Source organism: Mustelus asterias, chromosome 23 (genome assembly GCF_964213995.1).
Source record: "Mustelus asterias chromosome 23, sMusAst1.hap1.1, whole genome shotgun sequence".
NCBI lineage: Eukaryota > Metazoa > Chordata > Chondrichthyes > Carcharhiniformes > Triakidae > Mustelus > Mustelus asterias.
This window is the reverse complement of record NC_135823.1, coordinates 56,701,557-56,729,371: the sequence shown is the minus strand read 5'-3', so window position 1 is coordinate 56,729,371 and position 27,815 is coordinate 56,701,557. Positions and strand designations below refer to the sequence as shown.

Genomic DNA, 27,815 nt, shown 5'->3' with positions numbered 1-27,815 from the left:
ACAGTCTGAGGTCACTACCAACCGACTCGAGAATAGCTTCTTCCCTGCTGCTATCAGACTTTTGAATGGACTTACCTTGCATTAAGTTGCTCTTTCTCTACACCCTAGCTATGTCTGTGACACTACATTCTGCACTTTCTCGTTTCCTTCTCTATTAACGGTATGTTTTGTCTGTATAGCGCACAAGAAACAATACTTCTACTATGTGAATACATGTGACAATAAATCAAATCAAAAATACGATCTTGGTGTTAATTGAATACCTTGTAGAATCATAGAACATTTACAGCACATAGAGACCACTTGACCTATTGGATGGGATTTTCTCATCACACTCTCCATGGCGATCATAGTGGGTGGGACACGGATGATGCAAAGGTCCACTGACCTTGGGCGGGATTTTCTGGTCTTGGAGCAAGCGCAGCCGGAAAATCCCGCCCAATGTGTCTGCGCCAGCCAAAAAACAAGTCACCTAGTTCAATCCCACCCAGTCTAATCGCACTTTCCAGCATTCGGGGTTATGGCACTTGAGGTGCATATTCAGAAACCTTTTAAATGAGTGAGGGTTTCTGCCTCTACTATCCCTTCAAGCAGAGTTCCCCCACAAAATATTTCCTCAATTCCCCTCATATTTTTCCATCAAACAACTCACCTCTGGATAGGAAGGGCCTATTTAACAAAGAATTTTGTACATCTCAATCAAATCTCTCCCCAGCCTCCCCTGTTCTAAGGAGAACAACCCTAGCCTATCCAATCTTTCTCAGATCCTGCAATTTTCCTGTCAGCAGGATTGGAAATCTCGTCTATGCTCTCTACTGAAAAGGATGTAATTGCCTTAATGAGGTGACGAGAACTGCAGACAGTACTCAAGTTGTGGCCTAAAATGGTTTATTAAGTTCCAGCGCAAGTTCCCTGCTCTTATATGCTATGCTTCGGCTGATAAATGAAACAATTGCATGTGCCATAACCACCCAAATCAACCCGTCCTGCTAACTTCAGGGTTCTGTGGACATTCACTGCAAGGTCTGTCACTTTATTTCTGAATCCTCTGGCTTGATTGACCTCTTCAATGCATCACCTCACCTTTCTGAGTTGTATATGTATGCTTTTTAAAATTATGTGCTTCACCATTGCAATCAAAATGTGGGAAAAATAAAATAATTTCATTCATTGGAAATAATTTTGTAATATAAAGTGCAGTAAATAATGCTCATTGTTATTGTATTCTTGCTATCTCACATTTGAGGGCAGTAGAGAACCAGTAAACACTGCACATAATGAAGCAAGGCTTAGCTATCCAGTTTGCAACTTGATCATAGAATCATCATAGAAACCCTACAGTGCAGAAGGAGGCCATTCGGCCCATCGAGTCTGCACCGACCACAATCCCACCCAGGCCCTACCCCCACATATTTTACCCACTAATCCCTCTAACCTACACATCCCAGGACTCTAAGGGGCAATCGTTTAACCTGGCCAATCAACCTAACCCGCACATCTTTGGACTGTGGGAGGAAACCGGAGCACCCGGAGGAAACCCACGCAGACACGAGGAGAATGTGCAAACTCCACACAGACATTGACCCGAGCCGGGAATCGAACCCGGGACCCTGGAGCTGTGAAGCAGCACCATCTCCAACACTCTCCATTTGTTATAACAAAATTCAGTTCCCTTAATACAGATGTCTGTTGAGTCGAAGTTCCAACAACATAATAGAGAGGCAGGATGCAAGACCACCTCGGCAGCAGTTCCCAAATTCAGCTGTGCTTCCAGGTGGAGGCATCAAGGCTTAGTAGTCAGTTATGGAATGTCAGCAGCTGCATAAGACACGTGGAATGGAAGACTATCTGCAAGAAAAAAAGCTTACTCATTGTAATGGCAGTGGCTATTTTATTATTTTTGTATTTTTCTTCTTTTAGGGTCTGGAGGAAGGGATATCCCAGATAACCTCTAAAAATAGGGATTGCAATCAATGCTTTGTGTGGAATTTTCCTATGGAGATCACATTCAAAAGCACCAACCCATTTGGCTGTAAGTTTGTCTCTTCAGGAAATATTTGAAACTAACTCAACTTTTAAATCTTTCAATTGATAACCACGAAAACATAACTCGCACATTTCATGAAATCAGAATGCCCTTTTCATTTGCAGCATGTACACTGAATACCGCTGTTTGTCCTTCTCTAAAGGGCCACAGATTGTTATAAGTGTGTATGGTGCTGATTTGTTTGGAAATGATGTGATCCGTGGTTATGGAAGTGTTCACGTACCCATAACTCCTGGAAGGTAAGTCATAGATATTTTAAAATTCATTTTATGGTTAGTATTAGAATAATTTTGAAAGCTTGTTAGACCCAATGAGGAAATGTGTTGAATTTAATTTCAAAATGAGGTTTGGAGTGAAGTTCTGTCAGAACCTGACTTAGTACCCATGAGCGAGTTAACATTGAGAGGGGCCACTTGATGAGGCTGATGAAACGGGACACATTTATCCTGGTCTGAGTCAATAGGATTGTACTTGGGCAATACCTGTCAGTACAGTAAGAAGTCTCACAACACCAGGTTAAAGTCCAACATGTTTATTTGGTAGCACAAGCTTTCGGAGCACTGTCAGTATATCTGTCAGTGTCATACCTGGATTGAAACTGGCAGGTAGAACAGTTAGCTCTGGTGCACTGGGTCTTCACCACAATCGATAGATGTTGTCAGGACCCAAAATCTTTGCTATGTCCAGAGTGCATTCAGCTGTTTGTTTTCTTTGTTGATAGATTGCAAGAAGAAATTTGCAAATTTCTTCTAATCGGTTATAATTAATTGTGATAGAGGTACAATGGATGGTTTGTAGTACTCACTGCCAAAACCTTTTTTAATCTTCTACAGATTGCCTTTACAACTTTTGGCCACATCTTTAAAAAAACAAATTTCTGTGCTATAATGAAATATTAACAGCAATTTATTCAGAGGTTTGCTTTTTCTGTAGGCATAAGAGAACCATTCCAATGTTTGTTCCAGAGTCCTCATCTAAACTGCAAAAGTTTACAAGGTATGTGCACTTCTGGATATCATGGTTAAACACAGTAACAGTTTTACCAACACCAGGTTAAAGTCCAAAAGGTTTATTTGGTAGCAAATACCATTAGCTTTCGGAGCACTGCTCCTTCATCAGATGGAGTGGAAATCTGGAGTGGCATTGATTAACTATTTTAATCAATTTACCAGCACTGTTTTCATTTTCTATTACAAATGATAAAGAACTTTACACTTTATATTACAGTCATTCATTCATGTCTATAACTGGCCTCCTCCTCCGACCCCTACCGTGAACCATTTCCAAAAGAACAACAGGAATCATCACATGGACTGCAGTGGTTCAGGAAGGAGGCCCAACACTACCTCTGCAGGGCAATATGCTGATCTTGCCAGTGTAATCCTAATAATGAATGGGGAGAAAAAATTTGAGTGAGAGATAAATCAACTCAGTTCAAATGAAGTATTATGGCCTTTTTTTGCTAAATGTTCTATCCAGTGGGGAAATGCAGTTTCCCCATCTCCCTCTTTACTCAGCTTGATGCTCAGTACTACATATGATCTCTCTGACGTTCTTGTCTCGCAAAAGTGATGTCAATGTTGGCAACACAGAGGTTTGGTACAGATTTTGGGTGACTGGGATAGATAGTGCAGGAGGCCTGACAGATAGATAGTGCAGGAGGCCTGGTCCACTTTGAAGGCCGTGGCCCATTAACATGGGGCTGGCAGGCTGAAGGCAAAAACTAGTGTCCTTGGACAACTCTCTGGCATTTGTTGAATGTGGGAACAGCCCTAAGCAGGCAACCTCTGATGATAAGCCAATGGCTTAATGTACAGCTGGTGAAACTAATGTGTAAAGAGGAAATTAAAGCAAACAATTAGCAAAAAGAGGTCTTGCTGCAATTGTACAAGGTACTGGTGAGGCCGCAATTAGAGTACTGTGTGCAATTTTGCTCCCCTTATTTGCAAAAGGATATATTGGCCTTGGTTCACCAGGTTGGTACCAGAGATGAGGGGGTTAGCTTATGAGGAGAGATTGAGTAGATTGGGACTGTGCTCGTTGGAGTTTAGAAGGCTGAGGGGAGATCTTATAGAGACATATAAGATAATGAAGGGGCCAGACAGGGTAGAGGCAGAGAGATTCTTTCCACAAAAACTAGAGGACACAGCCTCAAAATAAGGGGGAGTCAGTTTAGGACAGAGTTGAGGAGGAACTTCTTCTCCCGTTGAAGCAGTGGAGGCTACCTCGTTAAATATGTTTAAGTCACAGGTAGTTAGATTTCTGATCAATAAGGGAATTAAGGGTTATGGGGAGCAGGCAAGTAAGTGGAACTAAACCACTATCAGATCAGCCATGATCTTATTGAATGGCGGGGCAAGATGGCCTACTCCTATTTCTTATGTTCTTAGATATGTGCAATTTGTAAAAATGATGAAAGGATTATTTGTCAGGGTGGCTCAGTATTTGAGTCATTAAAATCTTGAGGGTCTGGGTTGCTGAAACTTGCTTACCTCAGTAACAAAGGCATTCCCCATTTCTCCTCATTTACACCTCAATCTGAAATTAAGTGTATTGACATCATAACTCAAAAGGCTATGATTATGCAGTAACTGCCTCAGAACAGATTATTCTGTTCTCACAGGTGAAGTTGCTATGCTTTGGCAGATGGTAGTTTCATTTGATCACAGAATTGTTATGGCGCTGAAGGAGGCCCATCGTGTCTGCACAGGCTCTCCAAATGAGCATTATGGCTCAGTGCCCTGCCTTTACCCCGTACCCTGCATATTGTTTCTATTCAAGTAATCATCTAATGCCGCCTTGAATGCCTCAATTGAACCTGCCTCCACCACATTTCCAGACCTGAGCGACTTGTGTGAAAAATCATAATTATGGAAGCAATGGCATCTGAATTTATTTTACACAGTGGGGAGAATTAGTAACACATTTGATTCTTTTCCTTGAATTCTAGATAAAATACTCCTCCCCCAGTAATCAATGAAGTCACAGTTTAATTCATTATTCCAAGTGTCTCCATCATTGAGAATAATCTGTAGTCAGTGAGCAGAGAAAGTATTAGATAATGAGATTGAGGTTTGTTCCCCATCCTTGTGTTGGTGTTGCCTGTTGTTGTTTTTAATCACCAGCAGCTGTGAACTGGGGGAATGTTCAATTCACAAGAAAATGTGCCAGTCTCAGCTTGAATGCCGGACATGACTTGCATTTTTATTCCTTTTAAAACAATTTTCTACTGGACACGTATAAATTTTCTCCAACTCAAGATTTTGACAGTGAATGCTGCAGATCCATTTTCCCACAATGTGCATCACATGTAGTTAAACCCAGGCATGCACACAAAAGAATCAAACCACAATTCACAGCCCAGGTATAAAACTAGTATTACAGACTGGTAGGCTGATAAAGAAACTGCCACCTGAAATAAAATTGTGATACTTGTGAGAAAGAAGTCTGGAAGACACTCCTGTCTAGCTCAATGTATGGAGGTAGCTCAACCAGGAAAATGGTCAGATTATAGATTACTTTGAGTGTGTTTGCTGAGTTGTCAGGGCAGCAGCAGGTTTTTCTACTTAAACAACTTTCTTTGGATTTTTAATAGAGATTATGACTGTATTGTGTGTTTTGTTTTGTTTAGCTGGCTCATGGGAAGGCGTCCAGAGTTCACGGATCCGAAAGTGGTTGCACAGGGGGAAGGAAGAGAAGGTTTGTAGCAGTGAATGTTATTTCCAGTTTACTTGTTGGTGAAGCTGCTCTGCTTGGCAGGGGATGGCAGCTTCGACGAGCAGTGACTTCTGAATTCATCTTACAGACCCTGGGGAAAATTATGTTTTTATAGAAATTAAATATCATTGTAACAGATAGCAGCTAGTTTGATTCTTGTTTGAACAAAATCTTTCCATACCTCCCACCCCCAGTTTGAAGAAAGAATGATAACTGCCATTGTTTAGGCATGTTGTAATTTGCAGCAGGGTTATATATAACTAGCACTTTGAGGGACAGACACTCTTCATGGCGAATTTGTACGAAATGCACAAAACAAGAAAATACCCTGGTTTCTTCAAAGATTATTACTGTTTACAAGCAATTAGTTAGTTGACAAAATGACTTTAGGAAGAGATACATTAATCTGGTGGCATCATTGTGGCTGTTGTATTTAAGGAAAAAGGCCCTTGAGCCTATTCTGCCATTTTGATACGTTCATGGCTGATCGGATTATGGCTTCTACTTTCCTGTCTACCTCTGACTCCAGGAATCTACCTAACAGCCTTCAAAATATTCAATGACCCTGCCGCCACTGCTCACTTTGGAAGAGAATTTCACAGACAGACAACAACCCTCATCACCATCTTAAATGGGAGACAGCGATACTTCTCTCCCTACTCTAATAATGTCCCAAGAAAAATACCTTTTGTAGTTTAATCACCACTGGGAAAGATCTGTAATTTAACATGGTAGGGTGGCATAAAGGAAAAGGGTAGTCCTCTTGTTACAATCTGTGGGGAATATCCAGTTAGGGACCAGAGATGTTTGGTAAATCCACAGGATTATAGACAAACTTGTATTTTAACATTCAGAATTAATCAGACACACCATACTAGAGTAAGTTACAGGTGTAACCAGGACAGAGTCCTTTGATTTCTCAATAACCCACCCCAGACATTAATCAACCAAACTCACTTTGACATTATCACAAAGATCTCCAATCTCTACCTTTTCTCTCCAAAAGTTATTACCGCTCCTAAAGGGATGCTTTCCTTAGCCCCAATGGCCCACAGGATGGAAAGACTCTGTTAACTGCAGCTCTTTAACTTAACTGGAACCTCTGTGATACCTCTCCCCCGAAGCTGACCAAAAACTCTCCATTGCATCTCTTCAGCCCGATATTGACTGACTTTTGAACTGATCTGGAAACATCAAAGAACTGCCATTGATTTCCACCTAGTAATAAGGGTGGGAGCTTCTGGAAGGTAGACAAGTCCCCGGGCCCGGATGGAATGCATCCCAGGGTACTGAAAGAAATGGCTGAGGTAATAGCAGATGCGTTAGTAGTAATTTATCAAAATTCGCTGGACTCTGGGGTAGTGCCGGCTGACTGGAAAACAGCTACTGTTATGCCGCTGTTTAAAAAAGGAAGTAGACAAAAGGCGGGTAACTACAGGCCGGTTAGCTTAACGTCCGTAGTTGGGAAGATGCTGGAGTCCATTATTAAAGAGGAAATAACAGAGCACCTGAATAAGAATGGTTCGATCAAGCAGACGCAGCATGGATTCATGAAGGGAAAGTCGTGTTTGACGAATCTACTGGACTTTTATGAAGATGTCACTAGTGCGGTTGACAGAGGGGAACCGGTGGATGTGGTGTTTTTAGATTTCCAGAAGGCGTTCGATAAGGTGCCTCACAAAAGGTTGCTGCAGAAGATTGGGGTACACGGAGTTAGGGGTAAGGTGTTGGCGTGGATTGGGGATTGGCTATCTAACAGGAAGCAGAGAGTTGGGATAAATGGGTGCTTTTCTGGTTGGCAGTTGGTGACCAGTGGCGTGCCGCAGGGATCGGTGCTGGGGCCTCAATTGTTTACTATTTACATAGATGATCTGGAGGAGGGGACTGAATCTAGGGTATTCAAGTTTGCTGATGACACGAAGGTGAGTGGGAAAGCGAATTGCGTGGAGGACGCGGAAAGTCTGCAGAGAGATTTGGATAGGCTGAGCGAGTGGGCGAGGATCTGGCAGATGGAATATAACGTTAGCAAATGTGAGGTTATCCACTTTGGAAGAAATAATAGTAAAGTGGAATATTATTTAAATGGAGAAAAATTACATCGTGCGACTGTGCAGAGGGACCTTGTGCACGAATCGCAAAAACTTAGTCTGCAGGTGCAGCAGGTGATCAAGAAGGCGAATGGAATGTTGGCCTTTATCGCGAGGGGGATAGAATATAAAAGCAGGGAGGTCTTGCTGCAACTGTACAAGGCACTGGTGAGGCCGCAACTGGAGTACTGTGTGCAGTTTTGGTCCCCTTATTTGCGAAAGGATATATTGGCCTTGGAGGGAGTGCAGAGAAGGTTCACCAGGTTGATACCGGAGATGAGGGGTGTGGCTTATGAGGAGAGATTGAACAGATTGGGTCTGTACTCGTTGGAGTTTAGAAGGATGAGGGGTGATCTTATAGAGACATATAAGATAATGAAGGGGCTGGATAGGGTAGAGGTGGAGAGATTCTTTCCACTTAGAAGGGAAACCAGAACTAGAGGGCACAGCCTCAAAATAAGGGGGGGCCGGTTCAGAACAGAGTTAAGGGGGAACTTCTTCTCTCAGAGGGTAGTGAATCTCTGGAATTCCCTGCCCATTGAAGTGGTGGAGGCTTCCTCGTTGAATATGTTTAAATCATGGGTAGATAGTTTTCTGATCGATAAGGGAATTAGGGGATATGGGGAGCAGGCGGGTAAGTGGAACTGATTCGCTTCAGATCAGCCATGATCTTGTTGAATGGCGGGGCAGGCTCGAAGGGCCAGATGGCCTACTCCTATTTCTTATGTTCTAACATGATGCACTGTTAAATGTTGCAATCTGCACAGGGACTCTCAGATCAGGCATCTGATCAAGCCCAAGATGGATTGCAAAGCCGGATCTTGTACGTCTCTCTTGTGGGGACCATGATTGGATTCAATTTGAATTTGGAGCAAGCAAGAGATGGATACAGGCTTGCCCAGTCCACTTTGTGCATTGTAACTTAAAAGAATGAATCAAAAATAAAATAACTTCCATGCTGTTAAAAATGCACTTCAGTTAGATAAATTTCTAATTTTAAAAATGGGTTAAAGACATATGGAGAACGGGTGGGGAGGTGGATTTGAGACGAGAGATTAGCCATGATCTGATTGAATGGCAGAGCAGGCTCAAAGGGCTGAATTTGCCTACTTAGGAATTCCTATGTAACATGGAAATAGAGAATATTAATAGTTTAAATACAAGGAATGATTTCACATGTAATGTTTAAATGTTTTACATTTTTTACAGCAATTGTGTTGATGGAAACAAATTGAATATTCTATTTTCTTTTGCATGTTTAGTGACCAGGGTTTTGTCTCAAGGCTATGTTACCATCTCTTTCAACATTGTCACCAAGGATTTGAAGAAACTTGGCTATGATTCAATCTCTACTAATAATCCTGTATTGTCAGATGTCTAAGTGAAGTGTTTTTACTGAACTATTGACCAATCCTTGTTTAGCAGATACTTTTTTAAAAACAACTTTATGCTCATCCATCTGCAGTAGCTATTATCAGACTCATTATCACTAGTTACTCCTCAAATCCTCTCTGATCAGGAAAGCATTAGTTAAATAACGTGATCCAGATCATACATTAGATCTATGTTATCTTTTAATATATTGTACCTGTGTTCTGTCTTAAAAGTACTCAAGGCACTGGATCATACAAATTAATATAATACAGTATTCACAATTATTCAATCAATTGTTACTGGTTATGGGTACCATACAAATACAAAACATTGGGGCTATATAACTATCCCTGAGCCCAGTGGCATGATGTTCTGCTGTTACATACATTGCCTAGAGAAGATTTTTTTAAAGTCTCCAAAATCTTACTGTCTTGAACATTTCAAAAACCAGAGATAAGGGCTATAAGTGTACAGGTGTGGAACATTTCATTCAACTTTGCACTTGCCCACATCAGATGCATAATAAAGTCCATGATGCAACACTATTGACTTTTTTTCTCAGAACTTCTGACAGGTGTTAGCCATGGCTCAATATTAGTATTGTGCCTTTGACTTGATGCTAACCGAGGTGAAGATATAAGTCATCAATTCCATTGCTGAGACATTTTAAATAGGCAGGAGGACTCCATGACTCGTCTGAAGTACTTAATGATCAAATGTGTAATATATTCACATAGCATGTTTTCTTAATATCTTGTTATAATAAAATACATTTGAAATAGTGATGATTCAAGAAAATTTGAACTGAGTTTACAGGGTGAATTTTATGTAAAATAAAATATTTTAATAAAAAAACTAAATTTATTAAAGAGACGACGACAGAATTTTACTTCTATCCATGTGTTTTTGTCAGTATCAAGACTATTCTCATTTCAGAAATATCACATGACCACCTAAGATTGAGGCTTTGAACAATGAGACTGGCATTACTTATCAGTTGTTCATTTAATTTTATCAGAATGAAGATAAGTAGTCTCCAGCAGAGAAAACCTTTTGTCTTCTATGCTTACTCTTACACTGAGCCAAATAGCATTGGTGATGTATTTGGATAACTGGAAATTGCCGCAAACAATAGGAGCCCATTCCATAGTCTGGCCACTTGCTCTCTTGAGCTTTCAGACTAGTTTTGAATTACCCCTCTTCTCGTGCAAACCTTGGCCTCAGATTCTACTGTTCTGTACAAAGGTGAAATAGCTTGCCACTGTCTAGATTAGGAAGTAGTTATTGAAATAGAATTCTAACAACGAATGAAATGCAGAAGCAGTGCTCCACAAGGAAACCACTTCTCCCACTTCCCTGGACATGGCCACTCCAGTTACCTTAGTATTAGGATAATTTTCTTGGGTCCTTCCTGGCCATCTCGCTATCTAACGATTACCACCACCAGGTGGTCGCATAGACCTCTGGTTACAGAGAGCAAGATGGTTTCTCAGCCAACCCTACTTTCAGGTGAAATCAATCCCATAATCTTTGAGAACATTTGAGAATTCCTTTTTTCTGCACTACAAGACTGGCCTTATTTGGAATCTTGTAAATAGAGCCCAAATTTGCTCACTGTGCAAGCCTGACACTGAAGTAGGGTGCAAAATTATACTGCAGGCTAACTACTCTGATCATTGGTCACTGTGTATTACACATTTTCACAAATGGACTTAAAGATGCCATCTTGGACCTGAAAGGTGGCCAGTGAAGGACAAGTGATCTCAAAAATCTGAGCAACAAATGCTGTTATTCACCAGTATGTAAATAATAGTGATATTTCCACTAACAGGATGCTGCAGTCAAGCCAAAAAGATGTTCTGCCCAAAACAAAAATCAATAATGAGTATGAGCTCCAGTGCCAATGTGAGGCTAGGTACACAGGCCGTACATCCCAAAGACTGGCATATTAAATATTAAAGATATTAAACAGTGTGTCCCTTTGGCTGCCTGCAAGAGGTAGAGTACTAACAACTCAACCAGCCAGTGCTTGCAAAACTCAGAAAACAATGTCCAATGTTAGATGTGATTGCGATTGGACTGTACTTGCTGAACAACCTTTTGTGCCAAGAATTACACCAAGTTAAGATTAGTTGGGCTCGCAGGGTGGCTAATACATGCTAGAAACTACATATATTCATATGCAGGGACCCATCCTCTAGAGGCAAAAGGAATATATCCAGGCATTGCACCATTTTTTTGAATTAAACAAAACTCTGGGAGACAGTAGTTTCCTGGTGCATTCATCATGACAACGCTTTGATCATGCAGTATAAATTGTTACTTTCTTGAAATTTAGCATTCATGCATCTATCCTGATGAGTACAAGATGGAAAGCTTCAACAGCATGTCTCTTTTTTTCCAACAATACTCAAGTTCTAAATTATTAAACAAATAATTTTCATGCAAGTGCTACCTAATTTGAGTACTATTAGAATATCTAAGATTCTTGTCAAAACGGAGTGGCTAACTGCATTTTAGCCACCTGCTGTTAAAGCCACAATGACCAGTAACATCCCTCAGTCTTATATTCAGTTTTGGTAATCCATAATATCCATTACAAAGCATTGGCTTAGGTTTATGAACTGGCAAGGCAATTCCATTGATTAGTGAAAATGATAAATGCCTACTACATGTTGATATTTTATTCCATGTTCTGCAAAGGACTTGCATTTATACAGCAATTCATCACATCCTTAGGATGTACCACATCGCTTCACAATGAATTAATTACTTTTGAAGTGCAATTACTGTTGTTATGCATGAAGACAATGAAATACATTTCCTTGTCAACTCCAATGTTTAACACTTCCCATTTAATGGCCAATTGTCAATATTGCAATCATGTATGTATATAATGCAAGTTTATATAGTTAATAAAACATAATCAAGAACAGAAATTGGGATTTGCATATAAATTAGTAACCATATAAATATATTTTCTTATGGAAAATAAATGAATTATCAAAACCACAGTAACAGATACCAACAATTTAATTCCGTCATTTAAGCAACAGGCCCCGGGATCTTTTCGGCTGTTCAAATGGCATAAACAATAAGATTTTGTGTGACTTGCTACAAAACCATTACATAGAAAATAAGATACAGAACATATGTTACAATAGTACAAATGATAAATTATATTATACAGTAATGACAGTTGAGCACAATATCATAAAAAGCAGCCTGCTCCCAGCATCATGAATGAGTTTGGTAGATATACAGAACATAAAAGGTAGGTTACTCACCATTATGTGCAGTAGTCCTCATCCTTTGTCCTAAAAGATGTAAGCCAAACAACTGGAAAATTAAAGGTATCAGTGCCTCTACTAGGCTTTTCAATCAATATCTTAACTTGCTTTCCTTGGCATAGTAAGTGCATATTGCCTCTAATTCCCACTGAGAAAAAATGATCTTAACTTTTAAATAAACAGGTGTAAATTAGTCCAAGACCAAGCCGAATCAAACAATCTCATGTCTCTAAGAATTTCATGCTTCTATGGCTTTATTGTCTCCACCACAATCTACCTGAAATGAGTACTGTAAGAATATGTCAGCTCCAAATTAAGAACTAGAATAGACACTTAATCCAACTTGCATTACAGCAATCACATACCAAAGTGTTGATAATTGCCAAGTACCTGCACTTGTTAAAGTTCATCATCTGATTACTCACGCTGAATAATATGACAACCCCTAAAACCAAATCATGAAAATGAATCCTGACAAAGTGCAGATAACTGAGCATGCAAAGTTTTGGAGGAAGCTAAAGTTCTCAATTGAGAGCAAAAAAATAAAACTTTTGTTATTCAATTCATTCATTTCAAACAGATCAAATAGACACTTGCATATGAAGAGTTTCAAGCCTTTTAGGACTTCATGCAGCACTATGTCAAGGCACAGAAACAGGTTTGCAGCCACAGTCTGCCACTCTCAGGTTTCTGATTTCAGCTGTTTCCCTACGGCAGCATGGAATAAGTCATCATTCATTCGCTCTTATCCACCTCTTTACGTTAGGGAGAAGAGCAGTATTGACAGAAGCTCAGAAGCAGAATGCTTAAATACTTTCAGGATGACAGATTGTACATAATTTGGAGACCTAAATAAGATGGGGAAATAATGAAGATACACGTGTTAAGGGTAGAAGCATGAATTGCCACACGTTCCAGAAAGTATTTTTATTCAAAAATGTCTTCCCAAGTTTATGCATTATAAATAATGCACAACAATTGTGCAATTTGTTTAAACTTTTGTGACTTTGTCATCTACCTTTAGTAAAAGACACTTCTACTTTATCTCAATTAGAGGACAAAATAAGTTTAATATTTTTGAATAAAAATTTAAAAAACTGAATGGAAGTATAAAATTAGCACATATGTATCCTAGATTAAATGTACATGTGAAACTAAGTAAATTTATGAGAAATTATTACAATGATTTTTTTGGAAGGAGTGCAAACAATGAAAAAGTACTGGTGGCTGAGGTAGTTTTGCTGTGACCTTGCTGCTCAATGTGAGCACCAATCATTTTATTCTAATGTCCAGAATACTGCCTTCTGGGTAAGGCAATTAGCTTTCTTGCTCTCTGTCCAGCTCCAATAAACATTTTTGTGCAAGTATTTTGTCGGAATCTCCAGATTCCCTGAAGAAGTTTACCAAATGGTTTACACGACCCAGGTTTTCTCCAGTCTGCTAGCATATATAGGGGTAAAATCTATGACTAACAAAATGGCAATTAACAAGCAGGTCCATACCTACTTAAATTGCCTGAACAATGGGTTAGCATGATCAATGTAAATACTTTGATTTAGAGAGCTCATTTAGCCCTACTACTCTCCATGTGTTTCTAAATCTTAGTGTGATACTGGGCAGGAAGAATCACTGCAATCACTCATGGTATTTTGAATTCCATGCTTAGTGGGAACATGGGTTTAGCCCTGATCCATCACAAATAAATGATTTAGTACAGAAAACAAACTAAACCAAAGTCACACATGTGGCAGTTAGGAAAGGCTGCAATGTAAAGAACAGATTAGGACTTGTGGAAATAAAAGATAAGCAAGTGGGTGTAGGGTGTTAGCCTTCATCTTCAATGCCTTTCTTTGATTTTCCAGTTCTAAGGCTTACTTAATTCATGGTGTGTTATGGATACTGAATGATAAAGGACAAGCATTTATAGTTTTAACTATGCAAGTGACCAAAACCTACTGTACAGCTTCCTGCAGTAAAATTAATACATAGCAACAGTACACTGAAATTACACAAGTTACAGGTGACACACTACCATACATTTACACTGATGCAGTTATGTAATAGAATGACAGCAATTTTTTTTTGTACAGTACATAATGAAAACAGTTGTTGATACAAATCTTACCAGAAGCTTTGTATAAATTTTAGTGACTAAATGCAAGACTATACAGGTAGTGGCTGCACTCTTTGCATGCATACTCTCACCCACTTGCATGAACCCAAGAACTCAAAATAAATTCTTCTGGACTTGAACAATATAAACATATATGCGGTAGATCAAATAGGGTCACATTCCAAATGAACTTGCTTAGCATGAATTTTGTTTGTGGCATTTCTATGTTTGGTATGCAGATCACCACTTTCTGCATTAAAAAAAAGTGAAATTAACTGCAAAAAGCAATACTCATTCAGAAATTGAGAATTCAAAAGTTACATAATATGCCATACTTTTATTGATCGTAATGACTTAAAAAAAAATTAAGGTGCACACCACTGTAGCTTGTAAATGCTATAACTAGACAAATTAGTTTGACACGAACAATTATTCCACATCCATATTTTAAATTATTACTGTGATTATTTTCTTTTTCACAGCCTGTTTCTAAGCAAAATGATATCAGTTGGAACTCAGCATTTCACTTAAATATGGATGACAGGTGATACAGAACAAATCTCTATTCAACTTCTGAATGCAGATCTGAGCAGGAGAAAAAATGCAACAGATTATTCACAATAGTTATCCAATGTGGGTATGAAATATTTTATACGCATGTCAAGTGTTATGGGAAGAAATGTTACCCGGCAATTAATATCCATATCGCGCAAATGTTCATCACTACCATATACCAGACTGCTCACTATCCACTGCCCTGTAAACCACTCCAAGACACCATTGTAACTTAATGAATGGTATAGAAATGAAGGTTATTGTTTTTTCTTTGTAAAAAGGTGTGTGTGGATAAGGAAAATAAATCCAAGCTTTTCACTTTCCCTTTAAAACAATACTAACGTGTTGTTGGCCATGTCTACAAACTCATTTCCTAGCCAAAAAATAAGGATATTGAGAACCCAAAAAAGGAAATTAAAAAAATACACTCTCAAATATCATAACCCATTCCTGCCTTCTTAAGAGGTCTCAGCAGAAATATTCCTCATTCATTAAAAGCAATGCATGGACTGATCACTGCAGTCTATCCATTAAGTTACTAAAATACAAACATAGGACTACTATTTAGCTTCTCTGCATAGCAATTCATCCTCAAGTACCTGTCAGGTCATCCACTGATGCAAAAAGAAAATCTGTTTTCAAATTCATACAAAACTTATAAACTGCTATGTACTTAGTGTTGAACCAACATGACACACTTAACACAACAGACAAATGCACTCTTCAGTTACTGGATTCCCTTTTCTCTTTCTGAAATACAGAGCTTAATCTTAACTCAACAATGAAGCAAAGATACAATTTGGACCACACATTCCATGGCACCTGTCAACACAATGTTTTAAAGCAGATAAAAAACGCTTGCAAAATCTTACCAAAATTCCTAGACAGAAAGATTTAAAATAGCATAAAACTTCTGTAAACTACAATATGGTTGCAAATTACAGACTCTAAAACTTGGCTATTTAACCTTTACATGAAGACTCATCTATTTAAAAAAGCTGTGCAAAGTGTACAGGATTAACTGCATATACCGATGTTGAGTCTGAATTAGCTTAATGCTTGCTTTACTTAGTAAAATCTAAAAGAAATAAAATAAAAAGCACCTAGATTCCAAAGTTACACTGATGTAAGTTTTTTCCTTTAAACTCTATTTTACTATTGTCTGGTGTCTAATTTGTTTCATTAATAATGGTGAACAACTACACCCAACCTCTCACCTAGACACATGTTTTAAATAGTCTAGAGAATAGCCATTGTCATCATTAGCAAATCTTAGATTTCAATAACAGAAAAGACTGATGCATGCAGCTTTCTCCCACTTTAAACCCCCCCCCGACCAAATTACTGAAACTTGTGTAAATAGTTTGTTCATTATTCATTGCAATGATTTTTAATGATCATAACTTTCCAAGGAATTTAAATCCTATCAGTACTGAATCATGATTAATACTGAACAATAACTGATACCTTCTGCTTAAATAGCTTCTGGTGCCGAGAACGTTACTTCAAACAGCAATTAAAAGGTGCATGCAAGAGTCAAAATTCAAAAGCAATTTTGTAACAGCCTATTCAGAAGATAGCACAATTTAAAAACTCCTCACTGCTATGAACAGGTTTGCAAAATTATTTTCAATCCATCAGCTATGAAATCAGGGTTTTATAGGTTTAATCGGTGTTGTGATTTTGGCTAAGTTCCATATTTGCTTTTATGATTAGGAAGCAAATTTCTAACTCCCGAAAACAGTCTTTGTGGCCGTATAATTTTTTTTGAAACAGGTCAATAGTCAGGTGACTTGCAAAATATGCAAAACAGTGATTATACCACACAAAACACTATGTTACCTTTGGACAAACTGTAATATGCACTTAAGGATTGGAGGATTCATTAGTTGTGAATATTAAATTCACATTACTATTGTTCAACTACATGTTCAGTCACCATATGATACCTCCATTGGCAGCAAATAGCTTCTTTAGAAAATAGTGAAAATTAACCACTGTCAATATACACTTCATAAAAAACCAACACAGCAAAATCCGAACCTACTGTGAAGGTTTTCTCTCACAGCCATAAATGCAGTCTAGAATACATTTAACTTAGCTAGCCACACTCCTATCTAGATATTCTCTCTGTTATGAAGATATTTCCTCTGGTCTTTTATAATAAGAAAGGATTAGTTGTAGAGGTCTGGGATGTAGGTGGAGGGATGCCTGTTGATAAAAGTGGTTGGGGCATTGTTCCAGCAATGTTCATTCCTGTACCCATCCTCCCAATAACTGGCACTGGAACTATGCCCATTGCCATTGGCGCTGACATGGAGCTGAGTGGCATTGGTTCCATACTGACTGCAGGTACGGTGCCAAATGTAGACTGTCCTGAGGCCATCAAAGGACTTGCTCGCATTTGGTTCAGTGTAGGAGGCTGCGGCTGGTTTATTTGAAAGGGATTAATCTGAGTGACCTGGACTGGAGCTGAACCTACAAAAACAAATGTATAATTGAGTATCAGTGAAATAAGTTTTGACAAGACACAAATATTACTGAGTTAAATTACAATTTTAGAAAGTATTTAAGTTAACTGCCCATTTTGTATCTTATAAACTCTTTTACTGGTCTCACTTTTATTTGGCTACAAACTGGGCAGGATTCTCTGGCCTCCCCTCAGCATTTTTCTTGACAGGAGGTGGTGCGTTGTTCGCTGACGGTGGGGAGACTCCACTGTCAATGGGAATTCCCATTAAGCCACCCCATGCTACCAGGAATCCTCAGCAAGTGGTGAGCCACCGGTGACCACAGAATCCCACTGATGTAAACGGCCGGAGAATTCCGGCCACTATAAGAAGCAGAATTATTAAATATCTCATCTCCTTAAAAAATTCAATCATTTCTGTTTTTTAAAAACATATCACAGAATAGAAAAACACAAGTTCTAGTCATATAACAATCAGAAATTTATTTACAATGGTAATGTACTTTTGCATCTGCATTGCACACTACGGGAGTATGATTTTGAATTCTATTCTATGCACCTTGATATTTTTCCTGGCTGAGAAATACAATGTTATAAAACAGAATAAAAGAAGTTCATAAAGCAAGCATTTATGCAGTGCCTTTAATGTAGAAAAATGTCCCATGGTACTTCAGAGAGATGTAACGAGACAGAAATGAATGTTAAGACAAAAGGAAGAGATATTAAGAGGTGGATTTTTAAAAATTCTTTCATGGGATGTGGAGACTGCTGGCTAGGCCAGCATTTACTGCCCGTCCCCAATTAAGAATGTTAGATCGTATAGGTAGCCTATACGTTGGAAAGTACATGCAGTTAGAAGCTTCAGTTGGGGTTGAATAAGATACCGAATATAGATAGTTTGGTTCAATCTGAGACACCGGTCGATTTGAGGTAGGGAATGGTGTGCAGAGAAAGGAGGAGGTTTATATTCTTTAGCAGGGTGTGTGTATCACTGGCTAAGCCAGCATTATAGCCCATCCCCAACTGCCCTCGAGAAGGTGCTGTTGAGCTGTCTTCTTGAATCACTGCAGGTCATGTGGTGGAGGAATTTCCATAATGCTATTAGAAATGGAATCCAAAATTTTGACCTACAGTGAAAGAACAGCAATATAGTACCAATTTAGGAAAGTGTGGGGCTTGGAGGGGAACTTGCAAGTGATGGCGTTCTCATGCATCTGCTGCTCTTCTCCTTTTAGGTAGAAGTCGCAGGTTTGAATGGTGCTTTTGAAGGAGCCTTGGTGAGTTGCTGCATTGCATCTGGCACACAATGCTGACAATGTGCATAGATGGTGGATAGGTGCCAATCAAGCAGACTGATTTGTCCTGGCTGGTATCAAGCTTCTTAAGTGCTGTTGGAGCCTTGTAGATGGTGAAAAGGCTTTGGGGAAGCAAGGAATGAATTGCACGACACAGAATTCCCCAAGTGTCTGACTTGTTCTTGCGATCACAGTTCTGTTTCTGGTCAACGGTAACCCACAGAGGGGGATACAGCAATGACAATGCCATTGAATGTCAGGGGGAGATGGTCAGATTCTCTCTTACTGAAGATGGTCATTGTCTGGCACTTGTGACGCCACGTTATTTGCCATTTATCAGTCAAAGCCTGAATGTTGTCCAGGTCTTGTTGCACATAGACACGGATGCTTCAGTATTGGAGTCATGAATGGTGCTGAATGGCTTTCAGCCATTTCTTGATATCATGTGGGGTCAATTAGAATGGCTAAAGATTGGCATCCGTGATCCTACTAGATAATGCTTTTTTGACTTGCCGATTGGATAGGTAACTGGCTGTCTGACCGAAGACAGAGGGTGGTGGTCGATGGAAAATTTTCGGATTGGAGGCAGGTTGCTAGCGGTGTGCCGCAGGGATCAGTGCTTGGTCCTCTGCTCTTTGTGATTTTTATTAATGACTTAGTGGATAGAGCTGTGAAGAAGGCCTATAGTGTGTTAGCTTTTATTAACAGGGGGTTGGAGTTTAAGAGCCGTGGGGTTATGCTGCAACTGTACAGGACCTTGGTGAGACCACATTTGGAATATTGTGTGCAGTTCTGGTCACCTCACTATAGGAAGGATGTGGAAGCGCTGGAAGGAGTGCAGAGGAGATTTACCAGGATGCTGCCTGGTTTGGAGGGTAGGTCATATGAGGAAAGGTTGAGGGAGCTAGGGCTGTTCTCTCTGGAGCGGAGGAGGCTGAGGGGAGACTTAATAGAGGTGTATAAAATGATGAAGGGGATAGATAGAGTGAACGTTCAAAGACTATTTCCTCGGGTGGATGGAGCTATTACAAGGGGGCATAACTATAGGGTTCGTGGTGGGAGATACAGGACGGATATCAGAGGTAGGTTCTTTACGCAGAGAGTGGTTGGGGTGTGGAATGGACTGCCTGCAGTGATAGTGGAGTCAGACACTTTAGAAACATTTAAGCGGTTATTGGATAGGCACATGGAGCACACCAGGATGATAGGGAGTGGGATAGCTTGATCTTGGTTTCAGATAAAGCTCGGCACAACATCGTGGGCCGAAGGGCCTGTTCTGTGCTGTACTGTTCTATGTTCTATGAACCATGATAACTGCAAACACTTACCAGAGCTGTTATACGACAAACATGGCAGTTGAAACCATCTTTCAAATGTGGTGGAAAATAAGCAATAATTAAACCAGTGTAGGGCATGAGTAAATCTGTCACCTAATTAGATTTAGAATTAGCCACTTTACTGAAATATAGTTGAATGCTAGTATGAAAGTCTCAAACTATTTCAATAAATTCCACCACATCGAAAGAAACCAAAAGATTCAAGTTCTGACATAAAATAATCTCAATGAATTCAAAGAGAATCGATATGAAAAGGGATGATGGAGGCAGGCGAGAGTCGATACAAAAAGGAATGGTGGAGACGGAAAGAGCTGATGGAAAAAATTCTATTACCAAAATCTTAAGAGTTTTGATTTACAGAGCATCGCCACTACCCTTCAGAATGGGAGGCCCAGTTCAATTTACAAGGAAAACATTTCCTAAATACATACCTGAAGCCAGGAAAGGATTAGATACACTAGAAAGTTGCACAGGCTTGGATACCAGGGAATCCAAATTCACCAACGCTGCATTAGGACCCAGAAAGGACTCTGGTGTTTTTCGAGCGGCAGTCTGCTTTGATGGCGCTGAACCAGTAAGTTGAGCATCAAATAAATCTGGACTAATTGAACCACTGGGTTTAGAACTTCCTCCCAACATATCAGTTTCACCTGAAGTAAAAATTGACATTTAACTCAAAATTAAAAATCTTTGAGCTAATTCTATAATGTAGGGTGCAAAGCTTTCAAATGCTACGAAGATAATAATTTAAATTGTCATCTTTATATCCATTGGTCCCTATTATTTCCTTTTCAAAGTAACCGAATTAAACTTCTAACTGCAGTCCAATACTGCAGTCTTACTATAATAGTAACAGTTCTCTGCAGATGTTAACAGTGCTGCCAAATACTACATCCACAAACTACAGGATCAATACATTTAACCATGAAAATCAAAATTCTGCCCAAAATCCCCACAGCTTTCATAATTAACTTTTATTTATTGATAGCTACCATTGATCGTGTAAACATGGAGACATCATTTATTGTTGGAAATCTTTCCAGCACCACTGCATTCCTGCTAGCCACCTGAACCTAGAAATTCATAGAATCCTACAGTGCAGAAGGAGGCCATTCGGCCCATTGAGTTGGCACCGACCACAATCCCACCCAGGCCCTATCCCCATAATCCCATGCATTTACCCGAGCTAGTCCCCCTGACACTAAGGGGCAATTTAGTATGGCTAATCCACCTAACCCACACATCTTTGGAGTGTGGGAGGAAACCGGAGCATCCGGAGAAAACCCACGCAGACATGGAGAGAATGTGCAAACTCCATACAGACAGTGACCCAAGCCGGGAATTGAACCCAGGTGCCTGGCATTGTGAGGCAGCAGTGCTAACCACTGTGCCACCGTGCCGCTCCAATGTATTCTGCACTTTTTAAAAAAAGAATATAAAACTCATTGCAATAGAAAAGATTAATAATCATTCATCACAAGGCAAATCGTGCCTTACGAGCCTGGTGGAGTTCTTTGAAAATGTGACTAAACACATTGACGAAGGAAAAGCGGTAGATGTGGTTTACATGGACTTCAGCAAGGCGTTCGATAAGGTCCCCCATGCAAGACTTCTCGAGAAAGTGAGAGGGCATGGGATCCAAGGGGCTGTTGCCTTGTGGATTCAGAACTGGCTTGCCTGCAGAAGGCAGAGAGTGGTTGTAGACGGGTCTTTTTCTGAATGGAGGTCGGTCACCAGTGGAGTGCCCCAGGGATCTGTTCTGGGACCCTTGCTGTTTGTCATTTTCATAAATGACCTGGATGAGGAAGTGGAGGGATGGGTTGGTAAGTTTGCCAACGACACAAAGGTTGTGGTGTTGTGGATAGGTTGGAGGGATGTCAGAAGCTGCAGCGTGACATAGATGGGATGCAAGACTGGGCGGAGAAGTGGCAGGTGGACTTCAACCCGGATAAATGTGTAGTGGTCCATTTTGGCAGGTCAAATGGGATGAAGGAGTATAATATCAAGGGTAAGACTCTTAGCAGTGTAGAGGATCAGAAGGACCTTGGGGTCCGGGTCCATAGGATTCTAAAATCGGCCTCGCAGGTAGAGGAGGTGGTTAAGAAGGCGTATGGTGTGCTGGCCTTCATCAATCGAGGGATTGAGTTTAGGAGTCGGGAGATAATGATGCAGCTTTATAAGACCCTCGTCAGACCCCACTTGGGAGTACTGTGCTCAGTTCTGGTCGCCTCATTACAGGAGGGATGTGGAAATGATTGAAAGGGTGCAGAGAAGATTTACAAGGATGTTGCCTGGATTGGTTGGCATGCCTTATAAGGATAGGCTGAGGGAGCTCGGTCTTTTCTCCTTGGAGAGACGAAGGATGAGAGGTGACCTGATAGAGGTGTACAAGATGTTGAGAGGTATAGATCGGGTGGATTCTCAGAGACTTTTTCCCAGGGCTGAAATGGCTGCTATGAGAGGACACAGGTTTAAGGTGCTGGGGAGTAGGTACAGAGGAGATGTCAGGGGTAAGTTTTTCACTCAGAGGGTGGTAGGTGAGTGGAATCGGCTGCTGTCAGTGGCGGTGGAGGCAAACTCGATAGGGTCTTTTAAGAGACTTCTGGATGAGTACATGGGACTTAATAGGATCGAGGGTTATAGGTAAGCCTCTATATAAGCCTAGGTAGGTAGCGACATGACCGGCGCAACTTGTGGGCTGAAGGGCCTGTTTGTGCTGTATTTTTTCTATGTTCTATCATTATGCAGATTTACAAATTCTATTAAACTATCAAAATAAAAGAAGTTTCAAAAAAAGATAGCACTACGAGAGACTGTGGCGGGGGGGGGGGGGGGGGGGGGGTGGCGGGAAGAGGGGGAGCTGAGATGCAGTAGCATGCTGTTGTTACTGGACTAGTATAGAGATCTTGATACTGGGTTTGAATCTCAGCATGGCAGATGGTGAAATTTGAATTTGCTCAATGTCTAAAAAAGGCCACGAAGCAATTGTTGTAAAAACACATCTCCTGTCCTTACCCAGTCTGGCCTACAAGTGACTCCAGATCCGTGGCAATGTGGTTGACTCTTAAAATATCCTCTGAAATAGCAGCAAGACATTCAGTTCAAAGGTAATTAGGAATGGGCAATAAACGCTGGCTTAACCATTAACGCCCACATTCCATGAATGAATAAAAAAAGTTTCCTGTTAACTTGATGTGCGCATACGCCTTATACAAAAGGAACATAGCTTCCGTTTTACTGAGTTGACAGATGAGTCAGGTTCTAAGGATATGAAGATAACTTTAGGTTAAAATGTGATCATTCATCTTCCAAAAATTTTAAGAACTTAGCACAAATGATGAAAGGCCAATTGGATTACTGTATGCTAGGTCATATGAAAATACTATTAGTATCCTTTTACCCACATTAAAATTATTTAATTAAGGAACATAGATTTTTAAAAAGTTAATTAAAAAGAAATACTAATTCTGTTTTTCTGTGGTATGGACTTTAAGGCTGCACTGTAATCCTGGGGTTGCGACTTTTGGAAATTGCTGATTACTTTTTTTTTGACAATTTTAAGTATGAATAAATTATAGCCCCAGAAATGATTGCTGACCAGTAATGAACATAAAATGGATGTTCAACAGCAAGTTGTTGAATATCAGTTAACTCTCAAACAAATGGCACATAATTACTTGAACACTGTAGCTACAAGTCTGTGCAGATCTCATTTAGAGAATTAAAATCCATATTCAAAGGCTTACCAATAAGTTATATGAAGCACAATTGTATGTCGAAATCAACAAGCAACAACATCCTGGCAGCGAGATTTGCTCGAGCCACTCGGGAGGGTTTAAATTAGTTTGGCAGGGGGGTGGGATCCAAAGCAGTAGGGAGACAGAGGAGAAGTTTGAGGACAGCACAGAAGTTAAAGAGAGCACATTAATTAGTAAAGGCAGTGTCAGTGATCCTAGTACCAGACAGATCAGGCAAAAGCAAGATAGAGAGCAAGGGAAGTCCAGATTAAACTGCATTTATTTCAATGCAAGAGGCCTGACGGGCAAGGCAGATGAACTCCGGGCATTGATGGGTACGTGGGACTGGGATATTATAGCAATTACTGAAACATGGCTAAGGGAGGGATAGGACTGGCAGCTTAATGTTCCAGGGTACAGATGCTATAGGAAAGATAGAACAGGAGGTAAGAGAGGAGAGGGAATTGCACTTTTGATTAGGGAAAGCATCACGGCTGTACTGAGAGGGGATATATCCGAGGATTCGGCCACTGAGTCTACATGGGTAGAACTGAGAAATAAGAAGGGGGAAATCACTTTGATAGGGTTGTACTATAGGCCCCCAAATAGTCAGTGGGAAATTGAGGAGCAAATATGTAAGGAGATTACAGATAGCTCCAAGAAAAATAGGGTGGTAATAGTCAGAGATTTTAATTTTCCCAACATTGACTGGGACAGCCATAGTATTAGAGGGTTGGATGGATAGAAATTTGTTGAGTGTATTCAGGAGGAATTTCTCATTCAGTATGTGGATGGCCCGACTAGAGAGGGGGCAAAACTTGACCTCCTCTTGGGAAATAAGGAAGGGCAGGTGACAGAAGTGTTAGTGAGGGATCACTTTGGGACCAGTGACCATAATTCTATTAGTTTTAAGATAGCTATGGAGAATGATAGGTCTGTCCCAAAAGTTAAAATTCTAAATTGGGGCAAGGCCAATTTTGATGGTATCAGGCAGGAACTTTCAAAAGTTAATTGGGGGAGTCTGTGGGAAGGCAAAGGGACATCTGGTAAGTGGCATGCTTTCAAAAGTGTGTTAACCAGGGTTCAGGTTAAACACATTCCTCTTAGAGTGAAGTACAAGGCTGGCAGAAGTCGGGAATCCTGGATGACTCGGGATATTGAGGCCCTGGTCAAGAAGAAGAAAGAGGCACATGACATGCATAGGCAGCTGGGATCAAGTGAGTCTCTTGAAGAGCATAGGAGTAGAGTTAAGAGAGAAATCAGGAGGGCAAAAAGGGGACACGAAATTGTTTTGGCAGATAAGGCAAAGGAGAATCCAAAGAACTTCTACAAATACATAAAGGGCAAAAGAATAACAAGGGAGAGAGTAGGGCCTCTTAAGGATCAACAAGGTCATCTATGTGCGGATCCACAAGAGTTGGGCGAGATCCCAAATGAATATTTCTCATCAGTATTTACTGTTGAGAAAAGCATGGATGTTAGGGAACTTGGGGAAATAAATAGTGATGTCTTGAGGAGTGTACATATTACAGAGAAGGAGGTGCTGGAAGTCTTAAAGTGCATCAAGGTAGATAAATCCCCGGGACCTGATGAAATATATCCCAGGACGTTGTGGGAGGCTAGGGAGGAAATTGCAGGTCCCCTAGCCGAGATATTTGAATCATCGATAGTCACGGGTGAGGTGCCTGAAGATTGGAGAGTGGCAAATGTTGTGCCTTTGTTTAAAAAGGGCTGCAGGGAAAAGCCTGGGAACTACAGGGCAGTGAGCCTCACATCTGTGGTGGGTAAATTGTTGGAAGGTATTTTGAGAGACAGGATCTACAGGCATTTAGAGATACAAGGACTGATTAGGGACAGTCAGCATGGCTTTGAGGGTGGAAAATCATGTCTCTCAAATTTAATAGAGTTTTTTGAAGAGGTAACCAAGAAGGTAGATGAGGGCAGTGCAGTTGATGTTGTCGACATGGACTTTAGCAAGGCACCGCATGGTAGGTTGTTGCATAAAGTTAAATCTCACGGGATCCAGGCCGAGGTATCTAAATGGATACAAAATTGGCTTCTTGACAGAAGCCAGAGTGGTTGTAGAAGAGTTGTTTTTCAAACTGGAGGCCTGTGACCAGCGGTGTGCCTCAAGGATCAGTGCTGGGCCCACTGTTATGTGTCATTTATATTAATGATTTGGATGAGAATATAGGAGGCATGGTTAGTAAGTTTGCAGATGACACCAAGATTAGTGGCATCGTGGACAGTGAAGAAAGTTATCTCCAATTGCAACGGGATCTTGATCAATTGGGCCAGTGGGCTGACGAATGGCAGATGGAGTTTAATTTAGACAAATGCGAGGTGATGCATTTTGGTAGACTGAACCAGGGCAGGACTTACTCAGTTAATGGTAGGACGTTGGGGAGAGTTGCAGAACAAAGAGATCTAGGGGTACATGCTCATAGCTTCTTGAAAGTGGAGTCACAGGTGGACAGAGTGGTGAAGAAGACATTCGGCATGCTGGTTTCATCGGTCAGAACATTGAATACAGGAGTTGGGACGTCTTGTTGAAGTTGTAGAAGACATTGGTAAGGCCACACTTGGAATACTGTGTACAATTCTGGTCACCCTATTATAGAAAGGATATTATTAAACTAGAAAGAGTGCACAAAAGATTTACTAGGATGCTACTGGGACTTGGTGGATTGAGTTATAAGGAGAGGCTGAATAGACTGGGACTTCTTTCTCTGGAGTGTAGAAGGGTGAGGGGTGACCTTTATAGAGGTCTATAAAATAATGACGGGCATATATCAGCTAGATAGTCAATATCTTTTCCCAAAGGTAGGGGAGTCTAAAACTAGAGGGCACAGGTTTAAGGTGAGAGGGGAGAGATACAAAAGTGTCCAGAGGGGCAATTGTTTCAGACAGAGGGTGGTGAGTGTCTGGAACAAGCTGCCAGAGGTAGTAGTCGAGGCGGGTACAATTTTATCTTTTAAAAAGCATTTAGATAGTTACATGGGTACGATGGGTATAGAGGGATATGGGCCAAATGCGGGCAATTGGGATTAGTTTAGGGATTTTTTTTAAAAAAAGGGTGGCATGGGTAAGTTGGGCCGAAGGGCCTGTTTCCATGCTGCAAACCTCTATGACTCTATTCTTGAAGAAAACATATTGGAAATGACATGTTTGAGACATCGTCTCCATAAGTAAGTTGTCAGCTGACATCTCTAATAATAGAACCACTTTATGGGACTAAACATTCTAGAGACCATTGCAGTGACACCCATCTGGGTTACGTGGCTACACGCTGAAACAGGAAATTAACAGGATCAAGAGGGAAAATGGCATCGGAGGCACAAGTAAACAAAACAAACATTTCATTACCTGTTCTTTTTGAGGAAGCTCGAAGATCTTCAAAATCAGCAAAGTCATCTTTTGCTGCACCATTTAATGTGCTGAATGGGTCAAAAGCTGTATTGCCTGCAGAGGGAGTGTTAGAGATGTAGATTGTGATTTAAGATTTACTTCAAACTGCAATTCATTTAAGTCAGTTGTGATCTTAAGTCAGCTTATTGCTGTGTAGATCATGATTAACAAATTACACAGTTCAATTCTGAGAATTAGATTACGAGTCAAAGACAAACATACCCAAGATTTACATCAGCCAAATCTTTACTTGCTGTTTTTTAAAAAACATGCTTTCATTTAAGAGTGCAATGTACTTGACAAAAGTGCACTGCAAAGTTTGGCCATCAATTATCAAACAGCCAAAGAAGAACAGCACAGAGGATTTGCTTTAAAATTCCATGCT

The 27,815-nt window shown here is 40.3% G+C and overlaps 2 protein-coding genes across 7 annotated transcripts in view; one reads left to right on the top strand and one right to left on the bottom strand.

Moving 5' to 3' along the window:
• Nucleotides 1-16,345, top strand: part of b9d1 (B9 protein domain 1) — a 50,474-nt gene extending 34,129 nt beyond the window's left edge. The window contains exons 3-7 of one of the 2 annotated variants that reach the window (XM_078240723.1): nt 1,921-2,032; nt 2,190-2,286; nt 2,981-3,043; nt 5,679-5,746; nt 15,111-16,345. In XM_078240723.1, coding sequence (XP_078096849.1) covers nt 1,921-2,032; nt 2,190-2,286; nt 2,981-3,043; nt 5,679-5,746; nt 15,111-15,121 — 351 coding nt within the window. In that variant the 3' untranslated portion in view covers nt 15,122-16,345. Of the gene's footprint in view, nt 1-1,920; nt 2,033-2,189; nt 2,287-2,980; nt 3,044-5,678; nt 5,747-9,113; nt 10,071-15,110 lie in introns of those variants that run through there. The other variant, XM_078240722.1, reaches the window with a different exon arrangement.
• epn2 (epsin 2) overlaps nt 12,243-27,815 on the bottom strand; it is a 71,697-nt gene continuing 56,124 nt past the window's right edge. For 3 of the 5 annotated variants that reach the window (XM_078240714.1, XM_078240717.1, XM_078240716.1), the window contains exons 7-9: nt 27,389-27,484; nt 20,717-20,935; nt 12,243-17,661 (exon numbers count right to left, since the gene is read on the bottom strand). In XM_078240714.1, the coding sequence (XP_078096840.1) occupies nt 17,342-17,661; nt 20,717-20,935; nt 27,389-27,484 (635 nt within the window). In that variant the 3' untranslated portion in view covers nt 12,243-17,341. The remainder of the gene's footprint in view (nt 17,662-20,716; nt 20,936-27,388; nt 27,485-27,815) is intronic. The other 2 variants (XM_078240718.1, XM_078240719.1) reach the window with 1 other exon arrangement.